Source organism: Protopterus annectens, chromosome 5.part1, assembly GCF_019279795.1.
Source record: "Protopterus annectens isolate FY-2018-M chromosome 5.part1, PAN1.0, whole genome shotgun sequence".
In the NCBI taxonomy this organism is placed as follows: domain Eukaryota; kingdom Metazoa; phylum Chordata; order Ceratodontiformes; family Protopteridae; genus Protopterus; species Protopterus annectens.
In genome coordinates, this window is record NC_056736.1 from 708,511,735 (window position 1) to 708,539,282 (window position 27,548).

At 42.6% G+C, this 27,548-nt stretch overlaps 1 protein-coding gene across 1 annotated transcript in view; it reads left to right on the plus strand.

Moving 5' to 3' along the window:
- Nucleotides 1–27,548, plus strand: part of FREM2 (FRAS1 related extracellular matrix 2) — a 1,424,491-nt gene that overhangs the window by 1,232,761 nt on the left and 164,182 nt on the right. Inside the window, exon 15 of the mRNA XM_044073334.1 lies at nucleotides 19,925–20,056. Coding sequence (XP_043929269.1) covers nucleotides 19,925–20,056 — 132 coding nt within the window. The remainder of the gene's footprint in view (nucleotides 1–19,924; nucleotides 20,057–27,548) is intronic.

Sequence of the window (27,548 nt, forward strand, 5' to 3'; positions counted from 1 at the left end):
GTGTGTGTGTGTGTGTGACTGCAAGCAATGGGGCTAGTGTGTGTGTGTGTGTGTGTGTGTGTGTGACTGCAAGCCAGGGGGCTAGTGTGTGTGTGTGTGTGTGTGACTGCAAGCCAGGGGGCTAGTGTGTGTGTGTGTGTGTGTGACTGCAAGCATGGGGGCTAGTGTGTGTGTCTGTGTGTGTGTGTGTGTGTGTGTCTGCAAGCCAGGGGGCTAGTGTGTGTGTGTGACTGCAAGCCAGGAGGCTAGTGTGTGTGTGTGACTGCAAGCCAGGGGGCTAGTGTGTGTGTGACTGCAAGCAAGGGGGCTAGTGTGTGTGTGTGACTGCAAGCAAGGGGGCTAGTGTGTGTGTGTGACTGCAAGCCAGGGGGCTAGTGTGTGTGTGTGTGTGACTGCAAGCCAGGGGGCTAGTGTGTGTGTGTGTGTGTGTGTGTGTGTGTGTGTGTGTGTGTGTGTGTGTGTGTGACTGCAAGCAAGGGGTTTAGTGTGTGTGTGTGACTGCAATCAAGGGGGCTAGTGTCCGCGTGAGTGCAAGCAAGGGGGCTAGTGTCCGTGTGAGTGCAAGCAAGGGGGCTAGTGTCCGTCTGAGTGAGTGCAAGCAAGGGGGCTAGTGTCTGTGTGTGTGTGAGTGCAAGCAAGGGGGCTAGTGTCTGTGTGTGTGAGTGCAAGCAAGGGGGCTAGTGTCTGTGTGAGTGAGTGCCAGCAAGGGGGCTAGTGTCTGTGTGAGTGAGTGAAACGATTTTAATGATCTTGTCAGTTTCTGGTCCTCTTATCAAAAAAGATATTACACTCTCACTTTACAGCTCGCGTGCTTTGCTTTTGATAGTTTGTATTACCAGTGTTATATCGTGTCTGCATTTTCATACCTTTTTATTTTGTAATGTTTTGCCATTTGCATCATTTTCTCATACCTACGAAAGTGAACTAAGCGCTCACATTTTGAAAACACAAGCTATCAAGAGCAAACAGTGTCTGCACATTGATAGCCCAGTCAGTTTGGTATGTGTTGGACGTTTGTCCTCCAGTTACCACCTTTTGTTTACTTGATGAAGTCACTGTTGTCTGGTGATAGTGCGAGACTCTTATTTATTGTCATTTGTTGACCAGGAAAGTCCGACTGTTTTGTTCATAGATATATCCTACACTAAAGACTGCTAGTGCCCTTAGAAGCCTAGCAGTGCTACCCAACTGTGACCCACAAATTTGACTTCTATGGGATTGATTTACTGGCTGCCACTGTCCATCAGCGACAATGGTGTCAGTCAGACCAGGGGAGAATTTTGATTACCCATTCCTTGGTCCAAGTGGTGCTTGTATGCAGGTAGGGAGGATCGCTGCTTCGCATGGATGGGGAGTCTGATCCAGAGAATGGGAATGCTCTTTGAAGCATATCTGTCTCTAGCATGTTCTGTTTATGCGGCAAACAAAATTTAGGTATTTTATTTACTTGACATTTGTTGACCAGCCTAGTGTGAGTGAGTGCAAGCAAGGGGGCTAGTGTGTGAGTGAGTGCAAGCAAGGGGGCTAGTGTGTGAGTGAGTGCAAGCAAGGGGGCTAGTGTGTGAGTGAGTGCAAGCAAGGGAGCTAGTGTGTGAGTGAGTGCAAGCAAGGGGGCTAGTGTGTGAGTGAGTGCAAGCAACGGGGCTAGTGTGTGAGTGCAAGCAAGGGGGCTAGTGTGTGTGTGTGAGTGCAAGCAAGGGGGCTAGTGTGTGTGTGTGAGTGCAAGCAAGGGGGCGAGTGTGTGTGTGTGACTGCAACCAAGGGGGCTAGTGTGTGTGTGTGACTGCAACCAAGGGGGCTAGTGTGTGTGTGTGTGTGTGTGTGTGTGTGTGTGTGACTGCAACCAAGGGGGCTAGTGTGTGTGTGTGTGACTGCAACCAAGGGGGCTAGTGTGTGTGAGTGCAACCAAGGGGGCTAGTGTGTGTGACTGCAAGCAAGGGGGCTAGTGTGTGTGACTGCAAGCAAGGGGGCTAGTGTGTGTGTGTGACTGCAAGCCAGGGGGCTAGTGTGTGTGTGTGACTGCAAGCCAGGGGGCTAGTGTGTGTGTGTGACTGCAAGCCAGGGTGCTAGTGTGTGTGTGTGTGTGACTGCAAGCCAAGGGGGCTAGTGTGTGTGTGTGTGTGACTGCAACCAAGGGGGCTAGTGTGTGTGACTGCAACCAAGGGGGCTAATGTGTGACTGCAACCAAGGGGGCTAGTGTGTGACTGCAACCAAGGGGGCTAGTGTGTGTGTGTGTGTGTGACTGCAAGCAAGGGGGCTTGTGTGTGTGTGACTGCAAGCAAGGGGGCTTGTGTGTGTGTGTGTGTGTGTGTGTGTGTGTGTGTGTGACTGCAAGCAAGGGGGCTTGTGTGTGTGTGACTGCAAGCAAGGGGGCTAGTGTGTGTGTGTGTGTGTGTGTGTGTGTGTGTGTGTGTGTGTGTGTGTGTGTGTGACTGCAAGCAAGGGGGCTAGTGTGTGAGTGAGTGCAAGCAAGGGTGCTAGTGTGTGTGACTGCAAGCCAGGGGGCTAGTGTGTGTGTGTGTGACTGCAACCAAGGGGGCTAGTGTGTGACTGCAACCAAGGGGGCTAGTGTGTGTGTGTGTGTGTGTGTGTGTGTGTGTGTGTGTGACTGCAGCCAAGGGGGCTTGTGTGTGTGTGTGTGTGTGTGTGTGTGTGTGTGTGTGTGTGTGTGTGTGTGTGTGTGTGTGTGTGTGTGTGTGTGTGTGTGTGTGTGTGTGTGAGTGCAACCAAGGGGGCTAGTGTGTGTGTGTCACTGCAACCAAGGGGGCTAGTGTGTGACTGCAACCAAGGGGGCTAGTGTGTGTGTGTGTGTGTGTGTGTGTGTGTGTGTGTGTGTGTGTGTGTGTGTGTGACTGCAAGCAAGGGGGCTTGTGTGTGTGTGACTGCAAGCAAGGGGGCTTGTGTGTGTGTGTGTGTGTGTGTGTGTGTGTGTGTGTGTGTGACTGCAAGCAAGGGGGCTTGTGTGTATGTGACTGCAAGCAAGGGGGCTAGTGTGTGTGTGTGTGTGTGTGACTGCAAGCAAGGGGGCTAGTGTGTGTGACTGCAAGCAAGGGGGCTAGTGTGTGTGTGTGTGACTGCAAGCAAGGGGGCTAGTGTGTGTGTGTGTGACTGCAACCAAGGGGGCTAGTGTTTGTGTGAGTGCAACCAAGGGGGCTAGTGTGTGTGTGTGTGTGTGTGACTGCAACCAAGGGGGCTAGTGTGTGACTGCAACCAAGGGGGCTAGTGTGTGTGTGTGTGTGTGTGTGTGTGTGTGTGTGTGTGTGTGTGTGTGTGTGTGTGTGTGTGTGTGTGTATGTGACTGCAAGCAAGGGGGCTTGTGTGTGTGTGACTGCAAGCAAGGGGGCTTGTGTGTGTGTGTGTGTGACTGCAAGCAAGGGGGCTTGTGTGTGTGTGACTGCAAGTGTGTGTGTGTGTGTGTGTGTGTGTGACTGCAAGCAAGGGGGCTAGTGTGTGTGTGTGTGTGTGTGTGTGTGTGTGTGTGTGTGACTGCAAGCAAGGGGGCTAGTGTGTGTGTGTGTGTGTGTGTGTGTGTGTGTGTGTGTGACTGCAACCAAGGGGGCTAGTGTGTGTGTGACTGCAACCATTTTTTAATTGTGAACGTTTTCATTTAAAGTCAAATGTCGTACATTGTCTGTTTCCAGATAGAAATCAGTACTGTTAAAGAAATCAAAGTTACAGAATATTTAACAATACAAAAAATGTTATAAGCTAAGTGCAGTCGTACCTGTACTTCATACTGTAAGTTTATGATCACAGATAGCACAAGTATGTGTATTTTAATTTTATAACTGGGATGGAACACTGGTATATTTAGACCGTTTACGTATTGAGTCCGGGCGCTTGGTTAAAATGTTCCGAATATAGAACTGGAAATATACAGTATGATAGCAAAATAATAAGAACATTATAGCTACTATAGAGTACACTTTCGACCTTAAAACAAATTTTATAGATTGAGTAGAGAGATGAAGATATAGAATTACCGGTAAGAAGAATAAAGAGTAAGAGATAATTCATGTTTATTTAAAGTGTGTCAGGTGTCCAAACACCGATGTAAGTGTGTGACTAGGAGGTGAAATGACTGGTAGAATTAGATAAGTAGATTTGTTGTGTAACAGGTGCTTGTTAATTTTACTTTCACGAGAACATGGAAACAAATTAGCCAAAAAATTGTGATGCTTTTTTCATTGAGTTTGTGAAATCAAGGTGGGCTTGTATGCTAAGTACATGGGCAGAGAATTCTGCAATGTGTCCGTTTTTAGTGAAAGCGATTTTGAAATATTGTGAAGTGTTATTAAATGATTATTTATCTCAGTATTCAGTACCTAGTATTGTGTATAATATTGGTAATTTGTATTTAGACATTTAGTAATTAAACAATGTACTAGATGTGATGGTGTGCTGAAATGTGCCTTGTGCTGTATTTTTAAGCGTTGCACAAACATGTATCACTTCCATTGTTCCGAATGTTGTCACCATTTCGCCTGTACTTTGTGCAATTATGGCCTTGCTAGTGGCATGTTTACACGTTGCACTGGATATTGCTGGTTGCTGGTGAATTGAGATTATATTGGATAGTTTTGCTTGGTGTACATGTAGTTTCTTTATTTAGCAGTAGGATAATATTTAACATTAATAAGTTTTATATGTATCAGTTGTCATAATTTGCTTTAATGATGCTTGAATTCAGTTTGGGGTAATAAATATGTTCATAGGTTCCTAATAGGCAATCTGCCCTAGGTGATTTAGAAGCCTAGCCAGAATGTGTTTGGCTTTCGCCACCCATTTTAAATGTATTTTGCTATGCCCTTTTTTTCAAGGTTAGTATACTGTGCCTCTGTCTAACACTGACAGAAGTGATACCCGGGGTAAACCTACGATCTCCCATCCACTCAAGATTCCTCTTGAAGAGTTAGTGAGGGACTCTGCCTAACCTGGACTGGGATTTTATTCCAGATTGAAGGGAGCCTCTGGGTTATGAATCTGTCCCTCCAGCATGTCCTATATTTCAGTGCTGAAGTTCAAGTCTCTCGAGCGCGTAGCTCAATGGGATTTTGATTTTCTGAGGTGCAGCATGCTCATTAATTCCGGGTTGGACATGGCTTTATACATCAGGCACAGATCACCTCTGAACAGGCGGTATGCCACTGAGTTGAGCTGGAGTTTATTTAACCGGGCAGCATATGGCATCTGTTTGAGCCCTTTGATCCTCTTGGTGAGGTACTTTTGGGGTCTTTGCAGTTGCTGCAGGTGTCTGGTAAGGTACATTCCAAAAGGGGCATTGTACTCAATTATAGGCCTGATGAGGGATGAGAAAAAAGGCACGATGACCTCCCCTGATCTAGATGTGAATCCCTTCATGATTAGGTGGGCTATAATAAATGTTTTTCTAACCACTATGACCACGTGGTTGTCAAATGAGAGAGTGCTATCAACTTGGGTCCCCAGGTCCCTAATTACTTCTGTACTTAATGGATTACCACCTATGTGGTAATTTGTGGGTACTTTGTTTTTGCCATAGGGGATGACTATACACTTTTTTAGGCATTCAGCTTGAGGCCATGGCTGTGGCACCAGATGTCTGTTTCTATGAGGCCCTTTTGCAGGATGCTTGTGTCAGCTGGAGAGTCGATTATGGCGCCCAGTTTGCAGTCATCTGCGAACTTGGTCAGCCACAGTTCTTCCGTGTTGGCCTGTACCTCTGAGAAATATATACCGAACGAGAGGTCCCAGGACTGAGTCTTGTGGGACACCACTTGTAACTGGTTTGGAGTCTGACATGGCTCCAGCAATTCTAACCATGTGGGTTCTGTCCTTGAGTCAGTGTGCAACCCATCTAGTGACATAGGGGTTTATTTAAGCTGGTGAGCTTATCTATAATGGCCGAGTGGGGTATTGTATCAAAGGCTTTTGCGAGGTCCAGGTAGGCTGTGTGGACCACCTTCCCCTCGTCAATGGCCTTGGTGACTGTTTCAAAGAAATCAACCAGGTATAAGAGGCAGGATTTGCCCTTAACAAAGCCGAACTGGGTAGGATCCAGTGTTTGTAGGTCCCCAATATCTTTATTTATGAGGTCCATGAGGATCCTTTCCATAGCTTTGCAGACCAAGCTAGTCAGGCTTATGGGGCGATAAGTTTCCAGCATCCATTGAGGCACCACCTTTATGGAGAGGGACCACTGTTGTATGCCACTCTTTGGGCACATCCTGTAGTATGGCTGAGATTGAACAGTAGTTTTTTATTTGGGTTTAGCTCTTCTTGGAGTTCATGTAGGACGCAGCACAGGACACCGTCTGGTCCCATTGATGCTGTGTTCTTTGCTTTGTAGAGGGCGGCTCTTACCTGAGCATCTGAGATGTCAGGGGGTCAGCACTCTGCTGGGATAGATATTTGCCCTTTTGGTGGGTAGTGGGGGGGGGAGTTTGCACTGAACATGTCGGCTAGGATGTTGGCAATGTCTGTGGGTTCAGTGTATTTTTTGTCATTATGGACTAATTCTGAGCATATCTGGGAATTAGCACCCAGGTTCCGAACATAACAAAAGAAAGCCTTGTGATTATCCTTGGTGTCCTGTGCAATTTTTCTCTCGAAGCTGGTCTTAGACAATTTTATGAGTGCCCGTAGTTTTTTGCTAATACTGATCAGTGATGCCTTCACCTTTTGGAATTTTGCTCTGTCATTTTAGTAGCTTCCTACTTCAATTTGAATGGTTTGTTTATAGCTGGGGTCCACCAGACAGGACGTCTGCCTTTGGAGGATTGGATCTTGGTTTTATTTGGGATTGCATGATCCATGCATTTCTGAAGGTGTTCATATAATGCATTTATAAAGGTTTCAGCGGTCTGGGTCGTATTTTCCACAGGCACGGGGGCTTAGAAGGATTCCACCTCTTTTTTAAGGAGTGTGAAATTTGATTTGTAGAAGTTTTTTCACTGTGGTTTTCTGGGCAGGGGGTGGGGTCGTGGTGTGAATATCCAGTGAGATTAGTTTATGGTCTGATCTTACCAGTGAGGGATACACTTCTGGTCTGTAGCATAGAGTCCCCATGTTGGTAATGATCAGGTCCAGTATGTTTTCCCCTCTTGTGGGAGTGGTAACAAGTTGTTCCATAGCATTTGAGTTTATAAATTCTAGGAACCTTTGGGCTAGGGTGTTGGAGCTAGAGTAATGCTCCCAGTCTGTTTGGGTAGTTAAAGTCGCCCAATATCATGGTGTTTGGAGAGACCTTCATATTTTCCAGTCTTCTCAGGAAGGCCAAGTGGGGTTCCTGGGTTTGGGAGCGTGGTCTGTAGCAGGCTCTAAACTGGAAGGCAGTTTTACCCACTTAGTTTCACATGGATAGTCTCTGATGCAACATTATAGGAATATGATGACATTACATAAACATCATTTTATGTCATTATTCTTATACATTTTTATGTTGGACAATGATACATCATCAGAGATTGTCACTGCATGGTAGTGAAATGGTTATTATGGGGCATGTAATGCTGTGAGTTCTCCTGCAGCAAGTACATGGAGTTCTGGCTTTTATAACATACCTATGCAGATAGAGGCTCAGTTCTAGAACAGTGTGTGTACTACTTGATGGAAATAGATTCCTTGTGAAAGCAACATTTATATTTTACTTTTCACTGTTGGAGTTACAAGCAACTATGAATAAGACATTTGAAAGTGAACTTGCTATCTTATAAAGAAATGTTTGAAGGATGTGGTACCACCAATACAATTTGTCTCACCTGTGTGGGAAATTGCTGTCTTCCCAAGATGTGACTTATTACTTGCACTGTGAAAATGCTAAAGGGTAACACCTGTGACCCTCATACAATTTGTGGGATACATCTGAGAATCTGTGTACTGTCACTATTGCATGAGAACACAAATTTGATCTGTTTTCGACCTAGCTCTAAGAAATGTTTAAGGACTGAAGGTAATTCTAGTTTACAGTTACTAGTAGTTTTGCCAAAAACAGCACATTTTCTGTTTACCTTCCTTTGTAAAATCCAAGCTGAGCCTTCCAAAGCTTATGATTTCAATGTTTTCTGTTAAACTGAATAAATTCCAGCAAAAAAAAAAAAGACCAGTACTAGGCACTGCCTGCTTCAGATTGAGATGTTGCTTGAAGTATTTCAATCAGCTGCAGTCTTTTTTCAAAGAATCTTTGATATAACCTTATCAAAAAAAAAAAGCCAGTACCCATGAGTTATCCATGTATTTTCAGCTTGACTATGGGGTTTAAAGTTAACTGACCATGTTTCTTTAGTCTGTTTCATTTCTATTCTGGTTTCATTCAGATTTACTTTCACATTGTGTAGTGTGTCCACATATTGACAAATAACTATGTATTTATGACTTTCAAATTCAGAATCGATTGCAAAAAAATGAATTGTCTCCTCACTGAATTTTCTAGCCTTTTCAGTGGTCTTGAGGTTGCTTATTACCTGTTGTACTAGTGCTTAAATCGGAATGAAACCAGAAAACAGCAAAAAAAAGACTAAACAAGCATGCTCATTTTGGGCTTGGGTGTGTGAATGCATGCGAGGGGGCTAGTGTTTGTGTGTGTGACGAGGGGGCTACTGTTTGTATGTGTGACTGCGAGGGGCTAGTGTTTGTGTGTGTGACTGCAAGCGAGGGGCTAGTGTTTGTGTGTGTGACTGCAAGCGAGGGGGCTAGTGTTTGTGTGTTGGAGAATCAACACACGTAATGGTTGGAGAATCAAAGTTCATTGTGTTTGAGTCCTGCCTGGATTGCCTGTTGCTGAAACTGACCTGTCCACAATGCCACACCTCGGCTGTGGAACTGAGGAAAGTGAAGTTGGGATCCTATGTCTCAGTGAATGTTTCATGCATTAGTGGACATGAAGTTCTCCATTGGGAAAGTCAACCATTAATTGGCCGAATGCCAGCTGGCAGTCTACTACTGGCATCGTCTGTACTTTTCAGTGGAAGTACATATGCACATATAGCGCGATTAAGTGCTTATCTAGGACTTGAATTTATAAGTGAAACCACATTCTATATGATTCAACGGGAGTATTTATTCCCCGTTTTGCAGCATACTTGGACACAGCATCAGTCTCATCTGCTAGAAGATGCAATGGGTAAGGAAGTAAGGTTAGCTGGAGATGGGCAGTGTGATAGTCCAGGCTATTCTGCAAAGTACTGCTGCTACAGCATGATGGACCTGGATTCTGGATTCATTGTAGATTTCTGCCTGGAGCAGGTCAGCCGAGGTGTATCCTCAGTGGCACTGGAGAAGAAAGCTTTTAAGAAGTGCATGAAAAACTTGATGGATAAAAATGTTAATGTCAGCCTTGTGGCGACAGACAGACATCCTGGAATAAGGTTATTGATGCGCACAGAATTTCCAAATGTGGATCATCAGTTTGATGTGTGGCATATGACCAAAAATTTGACTAAGAAAATCACTGAAGCTGGGAAAAGGAGAGGCAAGCAAGACTTACTGCAGTGGTGCCACAGTATTTCAAATCACCTGTGGTGGTGTGCTGAAACGTGTGAAGGGGATGCAGTAGTACTAGAGGAGAAATGGTTGTCGTTGCTCTACCATGTAACCGACCAACACAGTTGGGATGGTGGCAACAAGGTTTCCTGTTGTGGACATGAAATGCCACTCATCGATGGAGACGAGACAAAGTGGCTTGAAGAAGATGATGCCTGTCACAGTGCATTGAAGAGAATTGTTGCTAACAAATTTCTCATTAAAGATTTGAAGCACATCACCAAATTCTGCCATACTGGTGATCTGGAGGTGTTCCGTGCATTACTATGCAAATATTGCCCCAAGTTTGAGCACTTTAGTTTTGCAGGAATGAAAGCAAGAATCATACTTGCCATCCTGGATCATAATGAGAACATTCATCGTGAGCAAGCAGTGGTGAGATTCCCTACAAAGAAGTCAGCAGCAAAGGGAGAGCTAAGGTATCGCGTGGTGTACCCAAAAGCAAAACAGGAGTGGGTAGCCAAACCAATATTTGAGAAAAGAAAGTTTGACTACATATATGACCTGATGTTGGAAGTTATAAAAGCTAAACGAGGGATCTTGGAAATGCAACCCATGTATATACCTGACATACCAAAGAATATTGCTAAGTGTGAACGTCCTGAGAAGAGTATGGTGATTGCAAGACATATTTCACGATTCGGTGACTGTAGTAAACCTCCAGGTTGAAACAGCACATTTACTAATGTGGACTGGGTAAGTAAATGGTGGGAATTTTTTTCAACTAACAGAGTATTATACCCAGCTATTGATGGTACTAGGAGAGACTACACCTATACCATTAATAGCTCACTGCAGTTAAATTAATTTTAACTGTTTTGTGGTTCTAACGACTGCTAGAATATGCAAGATTAGCCCTGATTGACCAGTTAAGTGACACCCATTGGGATGCACACAGGCATTCTGTACAGCTTCAGAGATCTTACTGGAACTGGACCACATGTGGGGCATACCTCAAATGCACCTGTTTGCCTTTTCCAACAGGCAATTAGGCTGGCATTGCAAAATGACAAGGCAGTGATAAGAGATGCCATCTCCACCTCTTGGCAGGGAATTGTCTGCATGCTGTACAACCCTTCAGATTCTTTCCAAATGTGCAGCTGAAACTTAAGCTGGAAAAAGTGTACTTCTTTAGGTTGACTCAATACTGGTAGAGAGCCCTGGTTCCCTCTATGGTCAATCTCACCAAGTTACCACACTCAGTGGACCGACTAAACACTGTAGTGATCACAGATGAACAAGGCAATCTTGCCTATCAAAGAGGAAAATATTTTCCATGAAGTGTTGAAGTTTTTCGAGACACAGAAAAGTAAAATCCACCTAATCCGGTATTGTGTAGCAATGAATACAGAGGGGTGCATAATGAGCTATAAACGGACTTTTTTAGATATGTCTGCATTTCGCAACATGAATGGACCTTATACAGACTACCTTCAGAAAGGGGGTTCTACGTTTAAGAAAACATATGAAAAGGACACCTACCTGGGTTTAAGTAGAAGGAAAAAGTACTGAACAGAACCCCCTGCGAGACATGTCAAAGACTCACCTAAATGTATGTACATGAAGCAATGACATTTGACGGGCAGTAACCTTGGACGGGAGGCTCTCCCGTCAATGCGATGTAATGTTTTTGATCAAGACCAAAGCGTCCTTCATGGCAATGGTGATGGACCTATTCAGGAACCTGTTATGCATACTGTGGATGTTCACAGACAAATTGGGTTTTGTGCACATATCAGAGTGTGTAAAACAGTTGATTTTGTCTTTGCACCCCCTGGCTGTGTGGAAAAGTAGTGGTCATACTCCACATTTCAGCCTCTTCTGCAAGGTAATTTCATTGGGCTACCTGTACCATGGAAACACATTGCATGGAAGTAGTACAGCTCACTACAGAAAATGAATGGCCTCTTCAGGGGACTTAAGGGACGATGGACCACCACCAATGCTATCATTGAAGTAGCTAGTTGTTCCATAGCTGAGACGTTGTGTAAAAATGCAAGCAGGGCAATCACAATGGGCAGAGCTAGATTGGAACAGGCTGCCATCCACCTTTTCCTAGGGAAACATCTAGCAAAGAATAGAGTTCATGGTGAGCTGCGGAAGGCAACCACATGGAATAGTACAACAGTGGAACTGGAGGACATCAAAGTTGTGTGAATTGTTACCCGAAAGATGTCCATGCCTTCCATGTTGCAGTATTACTTCACACACTCCCCATACTGTGATTGTGCACTGGCTCCTGTGGGTGGCATTGGACAATGTTCATCGTGCATACAGCTGCAGGCATCACAAGTGGGTTGTCCTGCCATCAGGAGATCCCCCTCAGTCGGCAGTATTACAAAGTCCTTGTCCCGCGTCGTTTGTCTTCACTTCTTCCCTGACGTTACTGCGGCATGGGTATAAAGGAAACAGCCGAGGCAATTTTCTTCAGTATTTCTTGCCGCGCGGTGCCCGAAGCAGAAGCAGTTTGCAAGTGCCGGTCGGACAGCTCATGAGAACTAAATATCAGCATTCCAAAGTCATCAAAAAAGCTAAGTACCCCATTGGGGATAATTTTCTTGGCTCAGACCAATGTCACTAAAAGCAGTAAAAGCTAATTCTATTTCTTGTGGGAAGCAAATACCTCATAGGGATTTACATTCCCTTTGCATACCTTTCTTAGGCCCAGACCAGTATGTCTCTGCCTGTCACTTTTGTGCTTTCAGTATGCGCACTATAAAGTGTCGGGGCAAGTTCACTGAAAATCTTTTTGGAGAAGATTTGAATTTTACAATGTTGTGTGATATACAGACTACGCATTTACACAAACACAAGGAAAAGGCCAGACACATGCAGTTCGTGGCCTCTACCAACACCATGCTTAAGCCGACCTCTAGTGTCCCAGTTTGCAGCGAGACTATGACACAGCCTCTGCCTACAGACGACACCTCTTTAGCAGTACCTTGGGTACTCGAGGCTGGTGTGTCGGCCAAAATCTTACCTGGCTATACTGAAGCCTTCTTTGCTACCGATGCTGAGATGGTAGAAATCTGCCTCTTCTCATGGCGTCTTCAGACCTCCCTCTACCTTCTCTATAAAGGCCTTTACCAAGGCCAAGGCTTCCAAACACCCCAGGAAACCGTTTGGTAAGGGCCCCTCACCTGGAACCACAATGAAGAAGCAGATGCTTAAAATGGCTGAGGACTTGATTACTCTTATCAGGGGTACTCACCCACCCCCACAGATAAAAGGCCTAGAGTGGAGGAATAATCACTGTCCTCAGAACAGGCTTCCATCATTTGAGCTTACAACATAGGCCTCTGGCTATACCCCCTGTTTTGGATATAGTCGATGGTCTATTCAGAGTCTTGTCTCTCACTCCGGATTTGTTGCCATGACATTTCATGGGCACTAACCTGGTACTGTAGGGTCTCCAATCTAGTCGATATGTTTTTGCTCAAGACCAAACCGTCCATGGCAATGGTGATAGACCTATTCGGTAACCTCTGTTATCCATACTGTGGATGTTCACAGACTAATTGTGTTATGCACATACCAGAGTGTAAAGAGTTGAGGATTTTGTATTAGCACCCCCTGGCTGTGTGGAAAAGTAGTGGTCATACTCCACATTTCAGCCTCTTTTCTGCAAGGTAATTACATTTGGCTACCTGTACGATGGAATCACATTGCAAAGACCATCGTGTTGAATGCATGGAAGTAGTACAGCTCACTACAGAAGACCATCGTGTTGAATGCAATGTCTAACATGGTGCTACAATGAATTCATGTGATGTGAAATGGAGTCTACAAATGGGTTATGGATGGTTTGTGATGTGTAATGTTATGGTTTCCTGACTTGATGAATATAGCTAACTGGATTGGTTCTTAACTTGTTAATGGATGGTAAATTAAATGGTGTGTCTGATGGTTAAATGGATGGAATTGATAAGCTATGTAAGGTAGAATTGTATTACTGATGGTGTATGGACTGGTTATTACATGCAGTCACTACATGTATCTTTTTGGCTTCAATTGTGAATGGTATGATTAGAGTCCTGCACATTACACACTTGGAAAGTGCCATTTTCAATGGAGTATCAATCCAAGCATGAAATAGTGAAGCATTCATAGCATTGAGGGCGCAGGTTGTAAAGTAGGCATAGTAGTTTGTAACAAGTTGGTCCAGGTGAAACTCTTGTTTGCTTGTGGTCATTTGGGAACAAGTAGCTGAGCATGCAAGTTTGCAATTTTGAGCTACATGGTGCTCCTGCTGTTGAGCAGTTGAGGCTCTGGACAAATGATACTATTGTATGGAATGCGTACTGGTATTGTAAAGTGAAAGTTTTCAGAAACAGTGAAGTGATAAAGTTTTCAGAAATAGTGATGTGTATGTGTGCTGCCAGAATTAAATAAAATAACAAAGGTCAATCGATTGGCATAACTTGTGTAAGATCTGTCATGTTGTGCAGATGTAGACCAAGAGACCGCTATTGTGGAATGTCTTGTCTTAGCCTTGATTTGCAGTACTATTGTGTGAATGATGGAGCGGTATGAAGTTGTGTATGATTCCTTTTTATTTGTCTGCAGCTGGAGCTTGTACAGTGTCTTAAGGACTGGTCCTTGGTGAATAAATGTAGGCATGTAGATTTTTTTTGGCTGGGCAAGCGTCGCATGCATCTGGAAGACTGTTGGATGCAACTGGTGATGTCAGTGGATCAGGCTGTAGACGGAAGGATTGTGGTGTGAGTGGACCTCTGTGATGCTGGCTACCTTGACGAGGTACAGAGGCTTTTCACAATAGTGCTGTGGGAATTCACACTTTTGCACATCGTAAACCAAAAGCCAGCTAATCTTGTATGTGTGAGGGATCAGTTGATTTCTGGTACATTTTTAAAAATTAAATGGTATATGATTGCTATAGATTTGTAAGGTCTATTAAAAAAACTGTTTCATAAGTGATGGATCTTCATTACGCTGCAGTCTTAATGTATACAGGGGTTATATTTATAGAGATAAATGGATATAGCGCAGACTTTGTAAATTGAGATACTGTAAAGCTAAAAATGTAGTAAGACCATGCATACTAAGCGGTGAAATTCTGAGTAAACCAATATATGGTGCAGTATATGTAGTTGACCATTGCTGGAACTGTGAAGTCCAGCCAAATAAGTTGACTAATATCACTATTAAGAAGAGCCCTACTGATGAAGTACAGTAACGGTTACAAAAAGAGGATAATTTTGCAGTGAACATGCGCAGACAGTAACAGGATGTTATTACATAAGATGATGTCTGGCACAATTAAAGTGCAACAAATTACAACTGGTATGCATTACCATAAGTTTTTTGTTTAATATTGACTCAAAGCATGTGGGTGCTGTCATGCAGGTCTGAAATTTGTTTATAGTGTATCATCTGTTAGCTATTTAAACAGGAAGGGAAAATAAGTGGCAGACTGATGCTTTGCAAAGCAGGGAACTATTGCCAGTGCTATGTTGCTTGGTTTTAAATTTGACAGGAGTAGTGCAACAAAAAAAGTCTCCCACTCTAAGGAGGAAAAGGCAGACTAGCAAACAATACATTGGTCTGGTCACCTGCTGTGATGAGCTGTCAATCACATGCAGATAATGGCTCAAATTACCCTTGGCTGTTTGACAGCTAGGGAAGGTAGGTGTGAAGTGGGAGGGGAGATTCCTTGAAGAGCTAGATTCCAGCCTTCACAAAAGAAAGCAGTTTAGCATTTGAAAGGAGAAAAAGCTAGAAAATGCACTTTTGTGTTCTGTTCTGTAGCATTTGCACTGCTTGTGTTTCAAGTGGTCATTTAAAAGGATAACAATTTAACCAAAAGTAGTGGATTTGAAGACTGCAGTGAATGCCTGTTAAGTCAATGAAGTCACGGCAACTTAAGGGAAAAAGTGGCAGATCTGATGCAATTTTTGTGAGACAAATGATGCATTATGGGATAGTTGAGGCAGAGTAAACAGTCTGAATTTTTTCAATATGCCAGACCCCATGTGGTCAGAGTCAGAAATTGCATCTAAAAATATCTAAAAAGCTCAAAATAGTCTCAGAGTGCTGTTAAAATGTAGGAAACATCAAACCATGATGAAATTAATATGTTTTTTGAGTCTGAGGGCGCGGTTGTCCTTTAATCTTCTGTACTATCAGTGTAAAAACAGATTTGTATGTAGTAATTCTATATACAATGTAAAAAGATCAATTTTCAGTTGCATTTCCTGCAACCTTCTAAAAGAAAAAACAATTTTACTCACCTCGCCATATCACACATGTCTGCATTTCTAGTTTACAGTAATTCATTCTATTGTATGTATGATTTTTATGGACAAAAGTTGAATGAAAATAAAACAAAAACAAAACCTAATTAATCTTGGTTAAAGCAAATGCCTGGTTAAATAATCATATGTCTTAGAATAATTAAAAAAAAAGAGGCTGGCTCATTGTAACAATCATTTAATAACTAGTTTGCTTATAATGAAGTTGGTTCTTAAAGCAGGAATATTAATGAATTGACAAGCTGATTGATTGATTGGTTCTTAAAGTAGGAATATTAATTCATTGACATACTGATTGATTACACTGAAAGAAAGAATATATAGTTGGACAGTGTTCATTTTCCAGTAAAGTCTTAATGAGAAAAGCTCCAGTAATAGGTGTATAAAATTAAATATGATTAGCATTAAGCAGTTATTAATCAATTAATATAGATGAATCTGACTTTGATGACCCTCATGGGGGAGGGGTGGAGGATCATTGTCTGGTAATACATTTCCAGCAATTGTTAGTCTGATTTCATGCGCCAAGATCACCTAACGGATCACCATTATCAAATGTACATTCTTATATCGCCTCCCACTGCAGAGGTCATTGATTCCGGAGACTCTTACTAATGCTTCCTTCATTCAGAGCAATCCATCAAGTACAGAAATGATGTACTCCTGAAATGATGGGGCTATGAGAACATGCTATAGCTGTAGGCACGTCCAGGCCATCATCATCCTTATAATTTTTAGTCTTCTGTATGTTCCAGACCTTCTGCAGGAGGATGGTAAAGAAGAACTGGAAGCTTCCAGAATGAGAGCATGCCTAGTAGGAGGAGTTGTGAGGACCTAATGGAAGGCATACAATCTGGGAGGATTTTAATTGGTTAAGCTGATCAAGGTCATGGGCGTTAATCCTGTCTGTCCTCCATCCAGAAAGTAGTTTTAGAAATTTGGTGTTATAGTGAGTACAGATGATTTCTGTTTCTGCAGTGTGCCAACAAATATTTCAGATAGTCAAGGTGTGGGCATATTTTACCCTTATCTCATCACAAAATATAGATAAAGGAGATGGTGTGAGTGGACATTCTCTTTTCCTGAGAACTGGATCCTTGACAAATAATTAATATAATCACGTTTTTGATAACTCTAATGATTGACTTAGTTGTGAATACACTATGTGAACAGAGACAAGTCTCTTTTCAGAACTCATTTATAGCAGTAGACTTTACCCTAGTTTAGTGTATGTTTAAAAACAGGCAAACGTTTTCCTGATATGTCTGCAAGACCCAAAGTTTATTAAAAGCAGTTTTACAACTAATAAAGTCAACGCATGGTGCAGAGAAATGCTGCCAAAGCATACTACCAGAAATCTGGGTTTTGAAATATTCCTCTTCTTGTTAGTGGTCCTGATTGTACAAAATAGTATAGGTGGCGATTTTAATAATGCTCTGCTGGTTCCTGAGTTGAAATGGTAACTTTACTTAATCCGCTGAGTTGAATGCTTGTTATTTCGTTAAAACGTTTGGCTTAATTAGTTAGTGATGCATTCCAAATGTTGGCTTATTATAAAATAATTATTGAAATGCTTGTTTTGGTAACATTGGAGCTTTTTGAATGCATTTTTAAATACGTATACACTCATTAGCCTAAGTTTTGAAGCACAGTGCTTTTTTAAAAATGGGGGCTGGTTAGCTGATGTTTTAAGTCACATAATCTACAGTTGTTATACTTTGATCATTGCTGTTCTGATGAGATCCATACAGATTTTGAGGACGTAACCGTTAAATGATAAAGTATGTTAATAATACCACAGTCGTCCTTTCTATCGTGTTTTTTGTTTTTAGCGGTTATTCTATACAAGACAGCAGCAGATTGTTGTACCTGTTCGTAGACGAGAGGCGAACGTGTAAGAAGGCTTGGAAGTGTGATTCAGCTTTCATATGTGCATGGGCAAAGAATTCCATAAAGTGGGGATGGCACATAGGTTCATAGGTTCATAGGTGTGTACTAGGCTAATGGCCCTGGAGCCTTTACAAGCTTAGCCCATAGGATTACCCTGGCATCGTGCCACCCGACCTTGGTTGATACCTTTGTATGTGGTAGTGGGTGTGATGATGAGAGACCTTGGAAGTAAATATGTAAGGTCAAGCATCAGGTGGGGTTTTTCCAGTGGGGAGGTTAGCTAAAACAGGAAGAGCACCTGCTTGCAGAAAGGCAAAGGTATGGGTGGATAGTTATAGGTCTGTCGATCAGTTAGTGTCAGACAGTAAAGCTATCCCAAAATGATACAGCAAAGAATGTTATGGACTGCTCCAAGGGTGACTCTTGTAGTTCGGTTATAGACCCATGTTTATCCACATCTGTTTGTTTGAGTTTAATCAGGATGCTGCATTCATGCAGGACCACAGGAAAGGGAATGGCATGGACAGTTATATTTATAGAAACAGAAGTGAGGAAATCTTTGAGATGATACTGTACTCCTAAATCAGAAAAAGTGTTTCTTAGATCCATTAATAAAATGTCAATAGACAACCTGCTAACCTGAATGCCGTCTATACAAAAACATTAAAAGCTAACCTGCCAAAACTATTGGTAAAAAAACTGAAACGTTGTTTCTTGTAAGGGGCAGCTTTCCTCCACTTCATATTTGTTAGACTTTGTTCTCATACACCTTCATTTAAATATTCTTCTCTCTCTATAGTCACATAACTGTGTGAAAAATAAAAACATCCTGTGAGAGTGAGAACACTGTATTCTCATGTGTTGTAGTTTTGTACTGCAGCAAAACTGCAAAAACCAAGACAGGGAGTAGTCATCTCAGTGAGTCAGGATCATGGAGCTATGGGAGAGAGCACCTGATGAGACCGTTGAATAGTGAATCACTTTTCTTTTGTATAGCAGGGGACAACCACTCAAAGAATAGCATTGCATGAACTCTAAAACACAGGTATTTTGAGTGATGCCACCTGCAGGAGTAATAGGCAAGGAATTGATATCTCTTTAGGGGCACATCATAGCTTTGAAACTTCTTGTTACCGCATAGCATAGACTTGATACTTGAGGTATTAAGGAGAAGGGCGCTTCTAATGTGTGTGTGTAAAAGAGATTGCAGTGTAGTTGTCACTGTAGTGGGGAGGGGGCCCAGAGGATAGCTAAGTAACATCATCCACATACTTGTATTGGGGGAGAGGCCCAAAGGATAGCAAAGTAACATTATCCACGTACTACAGAACCATTACACAAGTGGTGGGAGTGGGTATAAGAAGGAAAAGGTTCTCATTCTTCTATATAACTGTAACGTCCAAGCTCATACCCTAGATGTCCCAGCTTAAGAAGCATCCACTTGGAGACCCATTGACATGTTTGGAGCAGCACAGGCCCACTTTCTCTTTGGCCACATCCAGATGTGGTAAATCAAGGAATGATGAGGATTTATAGGAGGCAGTTCATCTCTTTATAAGCGGAGAATCCTAGATGTGGTGGTTTTGAAATTTGGGAACATGGCCAGAAAAACTGGCATGGGAGTGTTCTGTGGATAAGCCATCCAGCTAAAAAAATAAGGAAGAGAAAAAAGCAAACAGACACACACATACACAAATACATATATATATATATATATATATATATATATATATATATATATATTTTTTTTTTTTTTTTTTAAACCTTTAGCTTTTGTATTGTCATGACATAACTAGAGATTGTTCTGGTATTCATTAGGTTTATGGCATGGTACCAGTACTGCAAAAGATGCCAGGTCATAGCAGAGACATGAAAACAATAATTTCTAAAATAAAAGTGCATTCAAACTATGCCAGAAATGTACAGATATAATTGATGGCACAACAATATGTAAGGCTGTAATTTTTCTGTCATAAGCTCTCATTGTATAATTATGGAAAATCGTTGTATGCCTTTTGCTTTCCTGATATTCATATATCTTATCCAGAATGAGCACATGATCTCTATTGTTTTTTAAGGTATAATTCTGTAGCATTTCCTAACCATTACATTGTTAACAGTAATCTTTGGGAATAGGTGATAAGCACTAAACAGTAGATTTATTGTCAGTCTTTTCTCATTGATTTTTTGTCACACATTTGTTATTGTGGATGTTTCCTAAGCAGGTTTTGTTTCATTATTAGGAATGTGCCAGCCTCGTGTACCTGGGACAGTTGGTGCTGAACCATTCTCTGCTAAGCTGCGATACACTGGACCAGAAGATCCAGACCATCCAAATTTAATCAAACTGACTGTCACATTACCTCATATAGATGGTAAGCCAAAACTGGTTTTCATACCTATTTTAAAATGTTTATTTATTTATTAGTTTATGTGTTTGTTTTGTTTATTTTATTAACCAGGGTAGGGCACTAATCCACATGGTCCCTTTTCAGACTCAAACCAGGATCAGGGATCAAGGATCAGAGCCACACAACAGGCAAGTAAAGGCTAGGGGAAGTGAATCATGGCCCACAGGAAGCGGCTCATAGTCATAACCCTGTCTGCAGAAATCACTAGTAAAGGTGACGTGAAGTCAGCTCTGTGAATTAGTATATGTGTTTGTACAGCATACCCCCAGAGTCCAGAATAGTTTGTGTTGAAGAAAAGACAACTGCAGTTTGCCCAGCATTGTGCAAATGCTTGTGAACTTGGCATAGCATATTGCCCCAGGTGCAGATTGTTTCAGTATATGGGGGATGACTGTTTCATAGATCCCCCTCTAGTTAGTCTGCTGTATCTGGCACAGAGCTGCTCCCACCCAGGGTCCACACTCTCTAAGTAGTGTGTAGTAATAACACAGAGCTGCGTCCACATGGGCTCTTTTATTAAAGACTCGACAAGCATAGAAAGCCCTGAACTGTGAGAAATGACCTTTTAATCAAACAGGGAAGAGAAAATGCTACTCTGAGGTGTGCTAAGCCCACCACCACCTCTGGACTCGCTGTATAGTGGGTTGTCTGTGCAAGAGTTTTTCTCCTTACAAGAGACCTACAAAATCTATACAACCTTAGAAAACCAGGTCTGAGGCTCATATAACATGTGCCAAGTGCAAATAAGCACATCTTGACTTGCAGTATAAACCTGCCCAAATAACTAGGCATTTCTGCACACATTAGTAGTAAGTCTACCCAAGCAGCATCCTAAACAATCTGAACTTCAAGCAGTTATAGTGACCTCGCCTCACATTCCTGAGTCATTCTTGTCAAAACCATGAGCCAGCACTTCCACACAGCTTCTGTTGCAAGCCTGATTAGGAGACAGTGTAAGAATTGTCTCATGCTGTCTGACGATCATCTACTGCTCAAACAGCATAACAAGGTGTGTGAGAGATTTACATCTGCACAGTAAACTGTAACACCCAAATTGTCAGCATTACACCACACATCACACCTCTCCGAGGCCATCACAATACACATAATCCATCATATAAGGTTTTAAAGGTTAACTTGCTTAAACCTCAAAGAACTCAAATACATAACAGAGGCACAAAGCACATTGGGTAAGTTAAGCCTAACACTTCACAAAGCACAAGGAGCCAAAAAAGTCAAAGACGTACCTCCCTGGACTACATGAAAGGAAACATTGAGGAACTCTCGGATCTTGTAGCCCAGGCAGGTATGACCCTAGCCCTGAGTAGCATCCTGCCATTGCCCAGAATGATACCACAGTACAAGGGCAAAATTATTGACTTTAACAATTGGCTAAGCTTCTGTTGTCATTCTAAGAGGATCCAGTATCTGTCTGCCTGGGACGACATGATCAACAGACCATGATGCTTTGCCAGAGCTGGCCTGCACCTGTCACCCCTGGGATTCCAGATACTGGCTAAGGCTCTTGCCACCCTGTAGTGCCTTTTTTAGGCAAGGTTCAAATGCTAAATTCACCACCGTAACAGGTACATGCAAGCAAACTCTGAGAGTAATGCTACTCAATGCTAGAAGTCTAAACCTCAAAATGCACTCACTCGAGGCACTCCTTAAAATGGAGAATATCGACATCTGTGCAGTGACAGAGACCTGGTTCAAGGCTTCAGAGAACACCCTTTCATTACCAGGCTATAATTCATACCACACCTTTTGGTCACCTAACCTGGACTAAAACACTAAAGGCGGAGGTGTGTCCATATTCATTAAGGATATCCATACCTCCAGGCTAGTTGCTCAACATAATGCATCCAAAATTATCCAAGTGCAGCTAGCACTGGGCAAGACTGCAATCCAGGTTGTAGCTTGTTACAGATCCCCCACCATGCCCCAGGATTCCCACTCTTCATTTTTTAAGATACTGGAAAATATTAAGGTACAACCCAATACCGTAATTATGGGCAATTTCAACTATCCCACCATCAGCTGGGAAAACTACTCATGTACCAACTCATTCGTCAGTGTATTCTAGAATTCATAAATTCCAGTGCCTTGGATCAGCTTGTCCACACCCTTACCAGGGGCAGCAATATCCTGGACCTGGTCATTACCAGTATAGGTAACCTATGTTCCATGCCAGAGGTCAGCTCCTCACTGGTGTGATCCGACCATAAACTAATCACCCTAGACATCCATATCCCACCCCCACACCCCGTTAAGGAAACCACCATCAAAAACTACTCCAAAGCCAACTTCAATCTTCTTAAGACAGAAATGGCAAACTTCACGACACCCATGCAGATGGAAAATAGAGGTACGGCTGCTGAATCTTACACAAATGCAATGTATAAGCACATAAACGAGTTCATAGATCGTGCCATCCCCAACAGAATGAAGACGCTATCCTCCAAACAAAGGAAGCCAGTCTGGTGGTCCCCTGCCATAAACAAACTCTACAACAGAAGGAAGAAGCTGTTGCAAAAAAGAGTAAAATCCCAAGTTTGGAGGAACTCCCTGGTCAGCCTCAACAAAAAGCTGAGATTCCTTATAAAATCCTCCAAAGCCAGTTATGAAAATAAAATTGCCACTGATTCCAAAGACAACCACAAAGCATTCTACAGCTATGTCAAGAATCTCAATGGCAACACTCAGATCTGCTCTGAGCTACATCACAATAGCACAAACCAACCAATATTGCCAACATCCTGGCAGATAGGTTCAGTGCTAACTTAACCCCCCACTCACCCTCCAAAGGGCCCATCTTAATACCAGAAGAATGCAAAGCCCCTGTAGTCATGGATGAACAAGTAAAGACTGCACTCTCCAAAGCCAAGAACACAGCATCCATGGGACCAGACATCATCCCAGGCTGCGTACTGCATGAACTACAGAATGAACTGGCACCCCACCTAAGTACCAGGTTCAATCATAGCCTCACCTCAGGCTATGTGCCTACTGAATGGCGCACAGCAACGGTTATCCCACTCCACAAAGGGGGTGCCACCACGGACCCTGGAAACTACTGCCCCATTAGCCTGATGAGCCTGGTCTGCAAGGCCATGGAACGTATCATCTTGGAGCTTATAAACAAAGACATAGGTAACCTCCAAACCCTGAACCGCATGCAGTTTGGGCTTGTAAAAGGTAGATTATGTCTACTGAACCTGACTGACTTCTTTGAAGCAGTCACTAGAGCCGTAGACGAAGACAAGGTAGTGCACACAGCCTATCTTGACCTCACCAAGGCTTTCAATACCATCCCCCACTCTGGAATTATAGATAAACTCACTAAACTGGGCATAGATCCCTATATCACAAGATGGGTGGCCAACTGGCTCACTGACAGAACCCACACAGTAAAAGTAGCCGACTCCAAGTCCGACTTCAGACCAGTGATGAGTGGAGTACCACAGGGTTCGGTCCTGGGTCCTCTCCTGTTCGGCATCTACTTCTCTGAAGTGCAGGCCAACACAGAAGGTCTTTGGCTAATAAAGTTTGCAGATGACTGCAAACTGGGAGCCATAATAGAATCACCTAATGATGTAGACATTCTACAAAAGGGCCTCACAGAGACAGATGCTTGGTGTCAAAGTCATGGCCTCAAGCTCAGTGTCAAGAAGTGCATTGTCATCCCCTTTGGGAAAAACTCAGTACCCATGAACTACCACATAGGTGGTAGCTCACTAAACACTGAAAGTATGATAAGAGACCTTGGGCCACAGGTGGACAGTATTCTCTCATTTGCTAACCACATAGCCACAGTAGTCAGGAAATCCTTCTATGCGGCACACCTCATCACAAAAGGGTTCTCCTCTAGAAAAAAGGAGGTCATTGTTCCTCTCTACTTATCCCTCATCAGACCCATTACAGGGTATAATGCCCCATTTGGCATGTATCTCACAAGACACCTACAACAATTGGAAAGGCCACAGAAATATCTCACTAAGAGGATTACCGGCCTCAAATAGATATCATAGGCAGACCGTCTCAAAAAAACTCCAGCTCTACTCCGTCGCATATCACCTACTCAGAGGTGATCTCTGCCTAACATACAAAGCTATGTCAAACCCAGAGCTGTTGGAAATGCTACATTTAAAGAAATCCCAATCTCTCCGAGCCACACACTCCAGGGACCTAAACCTTGTCGCCACAATAAACAGAACATGCTGGAGGGATAGATTCCTGTCCCAGAGACTTCCCATACTCTGGAACAAACTACCCATTCATATCAAGAAAAGCTCCTCATTGGCCCTCTTTAAGAAGAATCTTGACGACTGGATGGAAAATAGAAAATTCATCCCGGGAATCACTTTAGTGGCACTGCTTGACAGGAGCACAGGAAAATAATTTTCTTGGGTGGCAAAAGCCAGGGAACCTTTTTCGCTAGGCTTATATATTCATCCTGGGGATCACTTTAGTGGCACTGCTTGACAGGGGCACAAGAAAATAATTTTCTTGGGTGGCATAAGCCAGGGAACCTTTTTGGCTAGGCTTATATAGACCCCAGGGCCAATAGCCTAGTACCTACCTATGAACCTATGCTGAGCCTGTAAGCAGACATCTTCCCAACCAAACATTGTAGTTACAGGTGACTCCATTCTAAGATATACAGATGTGCTTCTTACCAGGCTGAGCAAGGAAAAAGTGATGGTTAGTTACTTGTCCGGTGTCAGGACCCATCAGACCACACATGCACTCAAGTCCTTGAACAGTATGACTCTGTAACAGTATGACTCTGTAATAGTATATGAGGGTACCAATGACTTGAGATTTGCATCCCTGGACTACATGGAGAGACATGAAGGAGATCTCAGACTGTTTGACCCGGGCAGGTACGAGCCTAGCAATGAGCAGCATTTTACCTTCTCCAAGGATGATGTCATATAAGCAAGACATAACTCACTTCATTAGTTGTTTAAGTTTTTGGTGGCATTTGAAGGGAGTCCAATATTTGTCAGCCTGGTAGGATATGATCAACAGACCATGCTACTTGACCATGGATGTCCTGTATCTGTCCCATCTAGGGTTTTGATTATATGCAAAGACATTGTCCACCCGCATAATGCCTTTTTAGGCAATGCCAACATAACGAAAGAAGCAAAAGATGATATGAAGGTGTTACTCATCAATGCTAGAAGTTAAACAAGAAACTCCACTCCCTATGAGTCCTACTCATCCTGGTGGAGCCCTTGAGCTGTGCATGGCTATAATGTCTTCCACATATTGAGATTAGCCATTGCACAAGAGGGAAAAAAGGTGGAGGTGTCTCAATCTTCACCAAGAAGAGACTCGCATCAAGGCTGGCAAAGCAGTGTGATGCACTAGAGCTTCTTCATGTCCAAATAACCATCAGAAACGTCCCATACCATGTATTAACTAGCTGTAGAACTCCCTTCATGACAAATGAAAGCCACACCTATCTACAGGGTCTAGAATCACTTCATGTGTAAATAACTATCAGAAAGGTGCAGTGCCATATATTAGCTAAGTATAGAACTTCCTCTATGACCCACGAAAGCCACAATATCTGTATACAGGAAATGGAATCCGTTTGCATTAAACCAAATACAATTTACCTAGGTGATCTTAACTATACAGCTGTAGACTAGGAAATCTACACCACCACTTGTGTGCAAGCACAGAGATTCCTGGTCTTTGTCAATACAAATGTCGTAGAACAACTAGTCAAAGAACCCATTAGGGGGAATAACATGTCAGACTTTGTTGGTACTAATATAGGAGCATCTTTCACCATTTTTGTCTGTCTTTCTCGCTTGATAGGTCTGACCATAAAGCATTCTCCTTCAAAATAAAACTGAAATCATAGACCCCTTCCACCCTTTACAAATTTCTCTTAAGACAAACACCTACTCCTAAGTGATATATTGGCAAGTTTCAAATCCTCACCAAACCCAGTTAACTCCACTGAATGCAAAGAAATGTACACCATCACACTATGCCAGCATGTAAACAGCTGCACAGATCCAGGTGTAACCTGTATGAACAAGTACAGGGCAAGCCCCAGAAATCAGCTTGCTTCATAGAACCATAGTATCAACAGGCTTTACAATAAAAGGAATAGAATTTTGACCAAAAGTGAGAAGACTAATTCCCAGAATGACAGAGCTCTCATCATTGGAATAATCAAACAATTCAGGAGTTTAATAAAATCCACCAATACATAGTCTGAGGCTAAAACAGACACCCAAGTCAGAGATAGTAATATTATATATAGCCTCATCCTTGTTTATCTCTTTTTTCTTTATATCTTCAAGTTCATCTCATGAATTGTTGTAATTGTATTGTTGTTGTTATTATTATAGTTGTTTTTGTTATTAAAGCTTTAGCAAAAAAAGCAATTCAGGAGCTTCATAAAATCCATCAAAACCAAGTCTGATGCTAAAATAGCCACCCAAGCCAATGATAGTCACAAGGCCTCTTTTAATTATGTTTGTAATCTCAGAAGCAAAATGCAACAATGTGATGAGCTGATTGTGTGATATTACATACACTGAGGCTGAAGATATAGCTAAGTAACAGTATGCGTAAACACAAGAAACAAAGTACTGGTACCCAAAACTTCCACAAATTGGATGAAATCCTGATGGGAGCTGTCCCATACTATCAACAAATCATTCATGTTAGTGAAGGCAGTATTCACTGTTTGGACATAGAGATTACAAAGCTACCTGATGGAGGATTTGGAACAGAAATATACCGGAAACCTACTTTTTGCAACAACTTTCTGTCTTTTTGACAGTTGTCACCCTTTTCATCAAAAGAAGGGGGTGGTCAAGAGTCAACTTATTAGAATTTGTATGTTGACATCAGATGTTGGTGCTTGCTTGAAGCAGTTTGATCCTTTAAAAAGTATGTTCCTTAACAGAGGATACCCACAGGACTTGTTGAACAAATTGCAGGACGAAATTTGGGCCCTCAGGGATGACCGATATCCTCCTTCTTTCTGGCTTGGTGCAGTTGCAGAATGGTACCAGTACACCAGACAACAAACACAGTATGGTTTTACACTATTCCCTTGATGCTGGAGATATCCAGAAGATTGTACAGAGGAACTGGTACCTACTTTCTAGTAATGTGGATATCAACAAGCATTTTGTTGCTGCTCTATCATTTACTTTTAAAAACAAGAGGAACATAAAGTCATTACTGGAAATGTAGGTGGGGGGGGGTCGGCCCACCCACCACTAGGAAATGTGGACACTGCAGTCAATGTCCCTTTATTTGTTTATCCGCAGGTGACACGTGGCTGTCCAGGTTGACCACTGTTTGCCATGGGGGCAAGTTTAACTGTGACTCTGGAAGGGTTTGCTTTGTGTGATTCATGCACAGCTTTCTACATCGGTAAGACTGTCAATTTCCTCAATAAAAGAATTTACCAGTG